The sequence below is a fragment of the Pituophis catenifer genome, unplaced genomic scaffold (genome assembly GCF_029215685.1).
Source record: "Pituophis catenifer annectens isolate HBS135680 unplaced genomic scaffold, rPitCat1.0.hap2 SCAF_7, whole genome shotgun sequence".
In the NCBI taxonomy this organism is placed as follows: domain Eukaryota; kingdom Metazoa; phylum Chordata; class Lepidosauria; order Squamata; family Colubridae; genus Pituophis; species Pituophis catenifer.
This window is the reverse complement of record NW_027256887.1, coordinates 43,174,975-43,190,326: the sequence shown is the minus strand read 5'-3', so window position 1 is coordinate 43,190,326 and position 15,352 is coordinate 43,174,975. Positions and strand designations below refer to the sequence as shown.

The 15,352-nt window shown below is 35.9% G+C and overlaps 1 protein-coding gene across 1 annotated transcript; it reads left to right on the top strand.

The window, feature by feature from the left end:
* The first annotated feature begins 5,237 nt into the window (after positions 1-5,237).
* Positions 5,238-13,864, top strand: TMBIM4 (transmembrane BAX inhibitor motif containing 4). The gene is made up of 7 exons (XM_070946839.1): positions 5,238-5,466; positions 6,401-6,509; positions 8,596-8,701; positions 9,620-9,653; positions 10,630-10,747; positions 11,053-11,098; positions 12,566-13,864. Exons 1-7 carry the CDS (start codon positions 5,238-5,240, stop codon positions 12,770-12,772), a joined length of 849 nt encoding a protein of 282 aa, XP_070802940.1. The 3' UTR covers positions 12,773-13,864.
* The last annotated feature ends 1,488 nt before the right edge of the window (positions 13,865-15,352 follow it).

The window sequence follows — 15,352 nt, the reverse complement described above, 5'->3', positions numbered from 1 at the left end:
GTCTTCTATTTTTAGATAGAGAATGTATTAGTCCTCTATCCTTTTAAGTACTTAATAATAATTATATTTAACAAAATTTATATTGAATTTCTGAATACTGCTTTGCATTCAGTAGTTTTTAATAATTTATTTTTAAATGTAAAATTTATGTTCCAGTTGAAATGTGATACTGATCTACAAAATTTAAAAGGATGTGCTGAAGAATAATTACAATTCTATGAAACTAAAAGCTCCTTTTATATTTATAATACTTATTACTTAAAATACAGATAACAATTTTATAAAATAAATATGCAATAATTTTATTTAAAACTGTAAGTCCATTAATTAGGCAATTTCTAGCCATTAATATTTGACCTAATCTTATTTCTTTTCAAGTTTTATTCTCTTGCAGAACTATTTATGAAGATACGTGACTAAGAGGCTTTTTAATCAAATTCTTTTTTTTTTAATTTTTTTTTATTATTAAAATATAAACACAGATATAAAGACAATACAATACAAAGACAAACAAAAAACCCACCACCTACAGACCCACCTAACATTTTACATTTACGCTTTTGTCATCAACAGAATATATGTCATTGAGCTTATATAGTTTAATAAAGAGTAATTATTAAATGTCTAATTCCAATGTTATAACTTTTCACTACAAATTTACATTTCTTATGGGTTCATCTCCTTGTGAAAGTCTTTACCCTAATTTCTGTCCTCTACATTTTTGCTGATTTTCCTTTCCAGCCATTGATACCATTGGTGCCATACAAGATAGTATTCGCTTTCTTCCTTTTCCTGGAGTTCCAGCGTCAATCTGTCCATTTCAGCACACTCTGTTATCTTTGCAACGATTTTGTCTTTGGATGGGAGTTGGTCTGATTTCCAGTTTTGCGCGAACAGTAGTCTTGCTGCTGTCAAGATATGTATGATGAGATATTTCGTTTCCTTAAGATGTTGTGCCGTTATCATGCCAAATAGAAAAAATTCTGGACTGTTTTCTATTTGAATGTTCGTTATTTCTTCGATAATATTTTTTATATCTTGCCAATAGTGTTGGGCTTTCCTACATTTCCACCAAGTGTGATAATATGTCCCCTTTTTTGATTTACATTTCCAACACAATCCCGAAATGTTTGGGTGTATTTTGGCAAGTCGGGCTGGTGGTAAGTGCCATCTATAAAACATCTTAATGAGGTTCTCCTTGTAAGATGTGGCTCTTGTCATTTTTATGTTCTGCTTCCATAATTTCTCCCAGTCTGCCAATTGAATATTATGTCCTATGTCCCTGGCCCACATTGTCATATTATGTTTAACTGTTTCTTCTATTAATTTGTCTCTCAAAAGGTAGTTATATGTTTTAGTAATCATTTTCTGGTCTGCTCCTAATAAAATTCTGTCCAGTTCATTCAGATCTTTTGCAATTCCATATTTGATTTTATCCGTATTGTATCTTGAGTGTATTTGAGTGTAGTGCCACCAATCAATATTTATATCGCCATTTTGGAGTTGATGTCTTGGAGTGAGTTCTCCTTCATGATTCAGTAAATCTTGGTATCTCATCATCTTTCCGATTTCAAGGGTATTTGGAAATATCAATGCCTCCATCGGGGACCACCATTTTGGTATTTTAGTATAATAAGTTTTCTTAATTCCCTGCCAAATCTTGAAGAGTGAGGCCCGAATTATGTGTCTTTGGAAGTACATGTGTTGTTTGTCTGGTCCATCCCATAGGAACGCGTGCCATCCTCGTATGAGATCAAAGCCTTCTAGATATAACATTCTTTTGTCATCTAATCTCATCCATTCTTTAATCCAGGTCAATCCGGCTGCTTTATAATATAGCTCCCAGTCTGGTACTGCAAGGCCTCCTCTGTCTCGTGTGTCTTGTAGCGCTTTAATCTTAATTCTGGCCTTCTTTCCCTGCCATATATAGGTCATTGTAATTTTGTTGAGATTTTTGAAGAAGTCCCTTCCTGGATGTAATGGTACTACCTGATATAGATATAGTACCCTCAGTAATATATTCATTTTAATTGAACTGTTAATCAAATTCTTGTATATTCAGTTAGCATGACCATTAAGAAAATTATTTCAATCATACTTCCTGATGCAGAAATTTATGTAAATCTTTTTGCTGAATATAAATAGATATTTCATTGTAAACATTTATTTTTTTAAAAAGCCATAGCTTTGATCTATATCCAGAATGTGAAATTTGGTAGCAAGAAGGGGACTGAATTAAGACATATTTATATTTAGAATAGACCAATGGAATCAATAGAATCCATTACAGGTAGTCCTTGACTTACAACAGTAAGTCTGTTGTACTCCTTGACTGTTGTTGTAGTCCTTGACTGTTCAGTTACAATGGCACTGAAAAATGTGATTTATGACCATTTTTCACAGTTACGACTTTTGCAGCATCCCCATGATTATGTGATCAAAATTCAGAGGCTTGGTGACTGGTTCATATTTATGATGGTTGCAGTGTCCCCAAGATCATGGGATCCACTTTTGTGACCTTCTGACAAGTCAACAGGGAAGCCAGATTCACTGAACAACCGGATTACTATTTTTATTAACTGCAGTGATTCACTTAACTACTATGGCAACAAAGGTCATAAAATGGGGCAAAATTTATTTAACAAATGTTTAACTTAACAGAAATTTCGGGTTCAATTGTGGTCATAAATTGAGGACTACCTATAGTCATATTCCAGTAAATTGAACAGACGTTCCCTTCAGTCTTCCCCATTCAGCATGGGAAATTAGGCAAAGAGAAAGTAGGTAACCTCTATAACTCGTTGACCTTGTTCAGACAGAAAACCTGAGCAGCAGTCTCAGAAGAATATTTATGTAGGGAGAGAAACATGTATTTAACAGACTAGGAATAATGAATGCTATAGTGATCTGTCAAGAACACATCAGGGAGAACCAGCTACAGCTTGGAATGCAGAACATATGGTTGTCCTTTGGATTAAGAAATGATAAGAACAAAATACATTGAAGAATGTATAGTTTATTTATGCTATTTTACAGTAGCAATACATGTATTTTAATATACACATACATAAATAAATAGCTTGTTACGTATTCAGATTACAGACACATTTTGGTCTGGTTTCTTGCTAGTCATCATTAAGTTATCTTCCAGTCTAAAATTATGTCCTGCTTGTAGACTTCATGCTTTCTGTGGAGGAATTATGGAATTCTTTTTACCCTCTCTGAAATAGGCAATGTGAATTTTCATGAAGTATCAAAACTGTTCATGTAATTTCTTCCGTTAAAACCTTAAGCAAACATCATTCTGTCACCTTACATTGGTTCGGTTTTGAAGTCCTGCAACTTGCCCTAAGATACAAATATGAGAACTGGGTCTATAAAACTTGTTATATCTCCTTGCTGCCTGTGGTTTTTCAGATTTTTACAGCCCAGGTTTCATAATTCTGCTTTATTGGAAAAGGTTCTACACAAACAAATGGCTCAAAGATGCAAAAATGTTGTTTTTCTCTAATCACCGCAGGATGGGACAGATAATTTCTTGTGTTCAAAAACTCTTGCCAATTTTACTCCATCTCTTTGGATTGTCTGCAATTTCATTGTCTTCAGCTCTCTACCTTGCTTTAGATCTAAACCAATCAGTTGATCAACAGTTTGCTCAGAATAATAGATTCTGTATTCTGTTTCCTTTGTATACTTGAGGAGCTGTCTTTCACCAATGGGATTGGCCTATCCCACTCATGTTAGCAGAGGGTCCTACTGGGGATCCCATCAGCCAAAGAATTTCAGCTCAGGGGATCCAGGAGAAGAGCCTTTTCTGCCACGGCTCCTGCCCTTTGGAACATCTTGCCATAAGAGATAAGAGCTGCTCCCTCTCCTTTAGCCTTCAAGAAAAACCTTAAAACCTGGTTATGCCAGGGGGGTCCTGAAGGAAAAGCTGTTGGCTAGAGTTGGTTGGTGCAATAACACAGAAGGCACCTCCAAGTCTTCACTCCAAACCCGTATTTTTAGTTTATTTTTTGTAATTTTAATCTGTTTTTATATTAATAATTGTTTGGATATTTGTATACAGGTAGTCCTTGACTTACGACCTTAATTTAGCCCAAAATTTCTGTTTGCTGAGACAGTTAAGTGAGTTTTGCTCCATCTTACAACCTTTATTTCCACATTCATTAAATTAATCTCTGCAGTTGTTAGGTTAGTAACATATTTGTTAAATGAATCTGGCTTCCCCATTGATTTTGCTTGTCAGAAGGGTGCAAAAGGTGATCACATGACCCTGGGACACTCCAATCGTTGTAAATATGAGTCAGGTATATGTATCTGAATTTTGCATCCCATGACCATGGGGATGCTGCAACAATCATAAGTGTGAAAAATGGTCAGAAGTCATTTTTTCAATGCCATTGTAACTTTGAATTTTTTACTAAACGAAATGTTATAAGTGGAGGATTATCTGTATTTTATGTCTATAAGGCGCTCAGAGTCACCTCGAACTGCAAGATAGGAGGCAAATAAATTTAACACTAACAGGACCCCCGAGATCACTGAAAGTTAACCTCAATGTAGGCTGAGATTTTAACAACCAAGAGCTACCTTTGCTGTTCAGTAACAATGGCTAGACATCACTTGATTCATAATACCAGGAAGCCATAATTTATACTTAGAACTGACTAGCAGAAGAAAATCCAGACTGTCTGCGGTCAATATATATATATATTATATACATTGGGGTTGCATGACATTTAAGGGTTTATTGTGAAGGGGCCAGTATGACTGATGGGGATTCAGCTTTTGCTTTGTTCCCTAAAATGGATTATTCAGAAATAAATCTTGCTGTATCTAATTACCTCGTCTCTCTCTCTCTCTCTCTCTCTCTCTCTCTCTCTCTCTCACACACACACACACACACACACACACACAAAGTCCTACCGTACTTCGCCAGTACATTATTAACCTTTGAGAGGCTCAAGGGAATCTACCTCGTAGACTCCACCCTCCAGGTCAGAATATTCTTTAGTCCTCTGTAAACCCAGCCTAGGACTGTTCCTCCACAAAGTAGCCACAGTTTTAAACCTGATGATGTAAACCTCAAGGGGCAGATTCTCGTCAGCAGCCCCGGAACAACGCTAGCTAAATGCCAAGGCAGCAAGTGGACGGCGAAGCTTTTAACATCACCAACTTGAAAAACCAAGACGCTCAGCGTTCTTCCCGCCTTAAAACGCAACTATTGGCTGGCGATGACATCACCGTTGGGATTATGCGTCCACGACCGCTCCAGTTTGAGCGAGTACAAGCCGGAAGTTGCGAGCAACGCCTTTCAGCAACCGATTTGGAAGCGCAGACGCGGAAGTTCGGGAGGGAGAGCGGCTGCGAGGATGGCTGCGGAGAGTTATCCGAGGTCGTCCATTGAGGACGATTTCAATTATGGCACTAACGTCGCGACGGCTAGCGTACACATCCGCTTGGGTAAAGAGTCCTGGTCAGCCCTCTCTCACCCACCCACCCCTCGCCTTTTCCATTTTCCATTCCGAAGCCGTCGCCTTCGCCATTTCCCAATGAAGCTTCTTCCTCTTCTCCCGCTTAGCTCGAAACCTTCCTTCCGTTGGCCTTCGAAGACGAAATTATTGCCGTTTGTAAACAGTCTCCGCTCCAGGCTATATTGCCTGTTGTGCTTGCTTTAGGGCCCCGGCACTACGCTAAAGTGGCAGTACTCGTCGGAAACTGAGGCAATCGTGGATCTTGCCAGGCCTTTCCCCCAAGAGGGAATGCAGCCCCAGAACGCGAGGGCATGTGTGTGTGGGGGGGAGACTGGATTATAGGTTTTCCGGTGGTACTTTCTTATCAGAAAAGTGATGATGATAATAATAACCTTTATTGTCACTGCACAACATATCGTATGTACAGTGAGATTGGTTGAGCTCCAATCCAGTATTTTGGCTTCCACCTTCCAGAAGCTCTCCTTCACAGATGAACCATGGACTCCTTTAGGAGAGTAATTTGGCAAAGGTAGAACAAATCAGAGAATGATCTTCTACAGTGAACATCTTGCTATGGGAAGAGTTGTGTGGTGTGGGCAACATTGCAGGGGTTTTAAATCCATTTTTAATAGAGCAATAGTGGAGACCTGCACCATCCTAGATCAAGAATTTTACATGCATGACTGGGGGGGGGAGTTTTGACCTACTCATATATTCACCACAATATATTAGTTTTTGACAGTAAGGTCATAGTAATATGACTGAATCCCCTGATGATTCAGTGTTTATTGCAATGGATACCATTAAAAAGCTAAAAATTGAATGAAGTGTAAAAATAAACAAGAACAAAGTACAGGTATTTGATTTCAGCATAAGTCTTGAAAATAAACAATAATGAACTATGCTTATTTTCTGTATTTTAGCTTTTCTGCGCAAAGTCTATAGCATACTTTCAGTCCAGATTTTGTTGACAACTGTGACCTCTGCAGCTTTTTTCTATTCCACGACAATTCGGACATTTGTACATGAAAGGTAGGATCTATAGTGAGTGAATCTGGTTAAATTTGCTTAATTTTTTAATACAAAATAAATACGAATTGAATGCCCTTTCATATTTTATGATTCTGCAAGGTAATCTAGAACTGTTTCTCAACCTTGGCCACTTTAAAATGTGTGGAGTTGAGTTCCAAGATTCCCCAGCCAAAATCTTAAAAGTTGCAAAGGTTGAAAAACGCTGGTCTAGGGAATTGTTTGAGAAATATTATGTTCACTGAGGGTGGTGTGGGGGGAGGGTAGGAAACAGAAGATATTTGTCCCATCTGAACAGAGTTCCTGGGTGAACTTATTTATTTCTTGTTAAGTAAATTATACCATTTGCTTGGGAGAGAAAACGTATAAGGATTCCACTATTTGTGGGTGTGAAAATTTGCTTCTAAGGCCAAATATTAGTTAGCCATGGAAGCAAAAATTAGGTTTCTTTTTTCCTTTGCCAATAACTAGCATGTTCTCCATTCAGTTGTGTGTCTGAATGAAGCAACTAATAAAATCACCCAGTAACTAATATTCCAATTCCAAAGAAGGGCAATGCCAAATAATGTTCAAACTACCACACCATTGCCCTCATTTCACATGTACCAAAGTTATGCTCAAAATTCTACAAGCTAGGCTGCAGCAGTATGTGGACCGAGAACTACCTGAAGTACAGGCAGGATTTTAAAGAGGCGGAGGAACTAAAGATCAAATTGCCAACATACGCTGAATCATGGAGAAAGCTAAGGAGTTTCAGAAAAACATCTACTTCTGCTTCATTGACTATGCTAAAGCTTTTGATTGGGTCGATCACAACAAATTGTGGCAAGTTCTTAAAGAGATGGGAATACCAGACCATCTTATTTGTCTCTTGTGAAACCTATATGCGGGTCAAGAAACCACAGTGAGAACTGGACAAGGAACCACTGTTTGGTTCAAAATTGAGAAAGGAGTTCGGCAAGGCTATACTGTCACCCTGCCTATTTAACTTATATGCAGAGCACATCATGAGAAAGGTGGGTCTAGATGAATCACAAATTGGAATTAAGATTGCCAGGAGAAATATCAACAACCTCAGATATGCAGAAGATACCACTCTAATGGCAGAAAGTGAAGAGGAACTAAAGAGCCTCTTGATGCAGGTGAAGAAGGAGAGAACCTCAACATTAGGAAAACTAAGATCATGCCATCCGGCCCTCTCAATTCCTGGCAAATAGATGGGGAAGAAATAGAGGTAGTGACAGATTTTATTTTCCTGGACTCCAAGATCACTGCAGATGGGGACTACAGCCAAGAAATTAAAAGATGCTTGCTCCTGGGGAGGAAAGCTATGGCAAATCTAGACAGCACACTAAAAAGAAGAGACATCACCCTGCCAATAAAATTGCATACAGTCAAGGCTATGGTTTTCCCAGTTGCAATGTATGATTGTGAAAGTTTGACCATAAGGAAGGCTGAGTGCCAAAGAATTGAGGTCTTTGAACTATGGTGCCTGGAGAAGACTCCTATGAGGCCCTTGGACTGCAAGGTGATCAAACCGGACAGTCCTAGAGGAGATCAACCCTGACTGCTCTTTAGGAGCCCAGATCCTGAAGATGAAACTTAAATACTTTGGCCACCTAATGAGAAGGAAGGACTCACTGGAGAAGAGCCTAATGCTAGGAATGATTGAGGGCAAAAGAAGAAGGGGACGACAGAAAATGAGGTGGCTGGATGGAGTCACTGAAGCAATTGGCGTGAGCTTAAATGGATTCTGGGAGATGGTAGAGGACAGGAAGGCCTAGAGGAGCGTTGTCCATGGGGTCGCGAGGGGTTGGACACAACTTCGCGACTAACAACAACAAACTAATATAATAACCCAGAAATAAATTGCTATTGTGAATACGTCTTATTATTTAAATATTTGAAATATTGATAACCTGCCATAGATGTTGTGATTCAGTTTGACTAACAAAAAGTGTTTTATTCTTTCTAAGCTTACTGAAGTATTTTAAATATTGATAAGATTGATTTATACATTATTTGGGGGGAAACAAAAGATACTAGAATATTGTTTCCTAACATTATGTTGTCATATTTAAATTTACAGCCCTGCTTTACTTTTGATGGCCTTGTTTGGTTCTTTGGCTCTGATTGTGGCTTTAACTCTATACAGACATCAGTATCCAGTTAATTTATATCTTCTCTTTGGATTTGTAAGTATTTTTATAATGGATGACTCTTTGGTAGTTGCAGTTAGTTAGTGACGTGAATGTATTTTATTGTATATTTCTGATTTTTCCCCCATGAGTTTTTTTGTTTTACCTTTGTACTTCTAGTAGTTCTTCTATTAATATAATTTTTTTAAAAAGGAAAAGCATTTTAGCAGACATCTGTGGAACATATGCTGTCCCTTTGAAAATGATTCATACCATTTCCTTCTGCATAGCTTTTTAATGTGCATAGCAGAGTAAGTTTGCAGTATCAGAAAAAATATTTTAGAGACAAACCTAGCTGACCTCTTTTGTTCAGAAAACTGGTGATGATCATACTGGTGCAAATAGAGCGGTTGACTTAATAATGTTGTGAAAATGATTGCTTTCAAAGATATGTCTATGTATAATTTGCAATGGTCAATAGTAATGGTAGCATTGTCAACCTCCAGGTTCTGTGGGATGATGCAGTGATCCAACAACATACGAGACCTGAATTTTCAACCTTTATTTTTAGAGGAAATGATGGGAAATTGTAGAAAGTACACAAAACTTTTAATATATGTTTTTCTGATTATAAAAGGAGAAAAATCTGATCTTGCAAAGATTATCACAGATTATCATGTATTCTGACAGTATATTACTTGGAGTTTTGAGGGCTACTAACCTGGAGTGGTAAGCAGCATGTAGGCTGTGTACTCCTAACATATAACATTTCCTCATTTTATTTAGGCAAAGGAAAAGGTAGGTGAAAAAAGTCCAGTTCTCCTTAGTATAAAACTCCCTCCCTCCCTCTCTCATATACATGACACTCAATTTAACAAGTCTAATGATATAGCTCTTGTCTACACAAATTTCTGTAAATTTGTTATTAAGGTATAATTAGTTGAATGATACTTTTTTTTCTTTTATTTCTTATAGACCTTTTTAGAAGCACTGACTATTGCTATTACAGGTAAAAATTATTATATTTGATTGACAGCATCAGACCTTTGGTAGCTGCCTGAACTGAAAAGTATATTTTTCCAAGCCTAGTGAGAATTTTCTTTAGCAATCTTCATTAAGATAAAAGCAATAGTGCAATAATTCCAACAAATTGATTTTTTCCCTTCATAACCCCACTGTACACCGGAAGACATTTTTTGATAAAGAAGTAGGGTGCAGCTATGAATTATTTATACAATGGTTGCTTATGTTCTTATCATCTGAGAAGCAACTGTAGATTCCATCCTGACTCAGGAATTCTGGGAGTTGAAGTCCACAAGTCATAAAGGGACCATCATTTCCCACCTCTGCCCTAGGGGCTGACAAAATTATACTTGTGGGTGGAGAATGTCTCTCTCTCAACCTAACAAGTGTCAAGCAAGAAAGGCGATGAATTATTTCAAAATACTTATAGGCTGTTTCTGAAGACCACAAGAGTGAAAGGAGACATATCATCCCAAGATTAATGGCTAACAATGAGTATTGGCTTTTTTTTTTATCATGATTCAGTCTAGAAATGAGGAAGATGAATAATGATGCCTTTGCACTCAAAAGTTGAAGAGAGAACGCCTCCAGCCATTTTCCAAAGCAACTCAAACGTCTTGCTTTAAACTTATTTTCTTAAAATAAGAAAACATGTGAATAAATCCAGATTTAATTTCTGTTAGAATAAAAAGAAATCAGGAACAGATTCATCTGTGTGTTATGTTGTGTCCCACTTCCCCCCCCTTCTGTTATGAAGTATTAATAGAACAAAATCTGTACTTTAAAATTTATACAGCTCATTACTTGTCATTCACACGCTCTTGCCCTGTGAAGAGTTATACCAGATTTTAGAATTATACTATGGTTTTTATGTACAAAAAATATGATCCAGTTAAGACAAGGTGATTATATCAAAAATTCTCCATATTGATTAAAATTCTTTGTTTTTCCCTCCTTATTAGTGACTTTCTATGAAGTATCAATTGTGTTACAAGCCTTTATTCTCACAACAACTGTGTTTTTGGCCCTTACTGTGTACACATTGCAATCCAAACGGGATTTCAGCAAAGCTGGAGCAGGGTAAGCTAGTTTCTGTTACATACATTGGCATTTGGGCATTCTGAGTGACCCTGTCCTACTGGAATAATAATCAGTGATGACGGCTTCTTTTAAGATTTGTTGATATGTTGTTATTGCAGCAAAAGAAGTAAGGCAGGGGATTTACAAGTGTGTCTTATGAATAAGTAAAAGAGAAATGGCTGATAATTATTTCAATATGTGATTTTGTACTTAATAATGTATACAAAATATGTGTATCTGCATTTTTAGAGAACTAAGTTAAAAGCATATTACAAATAAGATATTTCTGTGCCTTCTCTTCTCAGGCTCTTTACTTGCTTGTGGATTCTTCTCCTGACAAGCATTTTAAAGGTAAGAGAATATTTATTTTTGATAATTAAAATTTTGGAGGTCTTCATAGGATGCTAACTATTTTAAATAGATTTAATTATTAGGAGCTAACTCCCATTTTAAAATCTTGTTTTTTTTAAACTGATAATTGTGTTTTTTTTCAATGCAAGTCATATATGTGCATTTGGGGATTATGAGCATGTAGCTTATTAATGAAAACGGGGGTGAAGTCGAAATTAGTTTTTAAGAGTTTTTAAATAAATGCATACTGTTAAGATCAAATTTAAACTGCTTTATCTTTTAATTTTTTTGCTCCACAACTTGAAGAATCTCAACATTACACTCTCAAAAATAACATCCTGATTCAAATAATTTTACATAAAAATAATTATTATTCTATAGAAATCAGATAGATGCCAATATTTATAATTCAGAGGCCTTCTTTTAATATTCGATTATTGGGTTTTGATAGCTAAAATAAAGGACCTTTCCTCATTTTGAGGCTGGCCAGTCCAGGCATAGGGAATGATGATCAGCAGATATCATGATTTGCAAATCTTTCTTTAGCCATAGATACTGCAGTTCAGATATACATTCATTAATCCCGAGTCAGTTTGATAATCTGCTGTGCAGGTGCCCACTTCCAATCATTTGTGGCTGTTCCTAAATCTGTGTCTAATGAACAGAGGATATGATTGCAGTCCTCTACAAACTTCCCTCGAGAAAGCATCATTGAATAAATATATAAAAATTATGCTGGAAATGGTCCCAGCAGCTGGGAGATTGTCGTATGTCCATGTAATTTTGCAGGTATGGTTCACAGTAAAATGGGAAAACAACTGTATGCTAATACAATTTAATCAGATGGAGTACATTTTGCTAGAGATGAAGGTGACACAAAACATACTAAGTTATAATTTAATAATAACATTGTAAATCTCTGAAAGAAGAGTGGGAAAAGCTTTTAGATTTCTTCAGAGTGCAGAATCCAGGTGGTCTAATACAATTTCTTGAAGAGTTCGTTAAAGTATTTTTCAGATTGACTATTGTGTTAGCAATACTATAGTGAGAAAACACCCAATTATTCTTTAAAAGAATTGCAGCATGAGAAGCCCTATAGAAAAACAATATTCTCAATGTGGTTGATTTTATTCATCCAAAGTGATGCCCATGCACATTAAATTGAGAAAATGCAGTTGCACTGAAATTTAAAGATTTATCTAATTTGAACTGAAGTTAGATCTGTTGCTTTAGGAAACCACTGACAATCATAGAATATGACAAGATCTTACTTTGTTGGTAACAGGGGAAGTCTTAAAGTCACAGGAATGACCTCTATAATATAGAAAATATTAATTGTACTCAACTTCTCCATTAAAAACATTTTTAAAGTTTAAATTATAATACTATTATAGATAACTGTAATTTTTAATATGCTTTTATATTAAAAATACACTAAATCTGCATTTATCTGCTCCTTGTTTCTAGTTATTTTTCAATAATGAAGTAGTAGAGCTGGTAATTGCTGCTGCAGGAGCACTTCTGTTCTGTGGATTTATCATCTACGACACTCATCTATTAATGCACAAACTCTCTCCGGAAGAATATATACTGGCTGCAATCAATCTTTATTTGGACATCATCAATCTGTTTTTGCACCTGCTCCGTTTGCTAGAAGCATTTAATAAAAAGTAATTGGGAGTTTTAATTCAAATTTAAGATAATTTATATGCAGTATCTAAAGAGTTAATTAAGACCTAAAAAATCTGCAGTCTACTTTGAGACTGAAGCTTGGTTTTACATTCTCTGCTGGCTTCAGTGTTTTCTATATAAACTGTTTTAGAGAGCTGAGTCTTACTGAATCTATTCTGAGATCAGTTAATTATATATTGCAGACATCTTGGCTGTTTGGCAAAGGCTTATTCCATCTATTTGCATATTATTAGTATTGATTGAAAGACTTGCTCATCAACTCATTTGTGCCAATAAGTACGATTAAAATTCTATTTTATTCCTGCAGTAATTGCCACAGATGTTTCCTTTGAGAGTCACAGTTGTTTCTGGTTGAATAGCAGAAGTCTCCTTGATTTCACTATTGAACACTGAAACTTTAAATAAGCTAAAATTCTATTATCTTCTTTTACAAAAAACTTTGAGCATTTTTATTTGAAGAACTGATCATCATAATTTTGCTTTTTCTAATAAATATCTGTACTTCCAAGTATGTTTATTTGGGGAAAAAATAATCTTTTATAGGAAGGATTCCAAAGATGGATCATATGGTAAAATAAACATAAAAAGAATTGGCTGGCAGTAGTCTTTCTCTATTCTGAAATTTTAGAAAGTTCAGAAATACCATATCATGTTTTCTCTAGAACCTTTTTAGAATGTGGAAAGAGTTTGAAACTTGTTTGAGTCCATTCTTAGGACCTTTTCACTATTGGTTGTAAGAGGTGAAATATTTTTATGCAGAAGAATATTTATTAATGGCCCTTCAACTGAAGTAATAGCAAAGTTAGTTAGATTTCATCTGCTATTCCGGCTGGTGATTAGAAACTTATAAAAATAATACATTTTAATAAAACGTTCATTATGTGATCCCTTTTTTGTTTCTTTGCCTTCTATTGTTAAGACTATTAGATAATTTTGTCACTGTTAAGCAGAAAGCTATATTATATAAGAGTGCAATCTCAGAGATCTCTGTTGACTGATATTTTTCTTGTCAGTGTCACCCCATTTTATTTTTATAATTTCAGCCTGTTATTAAAAGTAATTCCAAAGTTAAAAGTTGTTTCAAGTATTTATTCAAAATCTGTATTCAGAGTTCAACTTTTAATTATAGAGTCACAGTTCATAATGTTATAGAAGAAATGACAGAACTAGGCCAAGCTCTTCAATGCAGGAAAGAGTTTATTGCGCAAGGTTCAAACAGTCCAAAGACAGCGAAGGGTCTGAACAATGATGGCTGCTTTTGGCTCGATATTTATACAGTATAAAGGCAAAGTTATTACAAAGAGTGAGACATTTCACACGTAGAGGTTACCCTTTAATCTATCTCTAGGAAAGACATAACAGCCCTTTTCCCACAGGCTCAGGTTCTCAGCTCCGGAGCTCAAGACATAATAAAGAGGAGATAAGGGGCTCAAAGGCGCCTCAAGAGCAGTAAAGAGGACAGTAAGGGAAGCAGTATTTCTTCTCTAAGATATATATGACATTTGGGGTGTAATAAACATTAAACAACAGGATGTATCTGTTTAGGGTCAGTTTGCCCTTTTACAATTCTGTACCTACGTCAAATACCGTCTGCCATCTCAGCACCTTGGCACGGAAGAGGCACTTCTGTCTTGACCAAAGATTTGGATTTCTAATATTTGAGTTTTATCCCAATATCGAATCTTAGCCTGGCTCAATAACACTTATGTCCAAAAGGCTTTAAAGTTACAGGAAATTATTGTAATAAAATAGAACTTGCTTACATTAGCTTAGCTTCCCAAAGAATTGTGACATAGTAGTATTTACCTGTTAGTTTAGTTTCCCCAAAAAATTATTGTGACATCCTTGGGTTTATTTAAGTTAGCTCAGCTTCCCAAAAAACTATAGGCTCAGGTTACAGTTGTATTGATCTGGTCAGTCATGCTACTTTAGAGACAATGGGTGTCTTTTTATCAACTTTGATTGAATCGACAGTTGCATTCTTACCTTGAAGAGAAAGACCTGGTTTTATGGCTAATTATTGGTTTGTAATAGCCCTCAAAGATGTTCACAAATTATATCTCATCCAATAAGGGCAAAAAACATTTTGTGAATTTATTGGTTGTCTTCTGAGCCCCATTCAAGGTGCTTGCATTCAGGACCAAGCTACTTACAAACTCCCATTTAGTCTGCCCTGCATTCTTAGATCATCTGTAAAGACTCTAGCAGATTCTACCTTGTTCTTCTTGCTATGTAAAATTACTTTTGTCTTCCTCCATATTGTGGATTACACACACACACAATTTAGCCTTTTTACTATTTAGAAAATTGAGTGCATTTTTGTTGTTCAACCTACCTTGTTTTGTTTAAAGGTGTGTTGCAGAATACTGTTTTAAGGTTTGCTTTAATTCTGTGAGCTGTTAAGGACTGGGCATCATGGAAATCTTCTAAAATTAAAAAATATATATTAATAAGTACTATAAAAACCTTACACATTCATTTATAGCTGTGAGCTATAAATACCATAAACTATTGAATACCATAAATGCAGATATATAGATATATTTTCCAAATGTACCATCA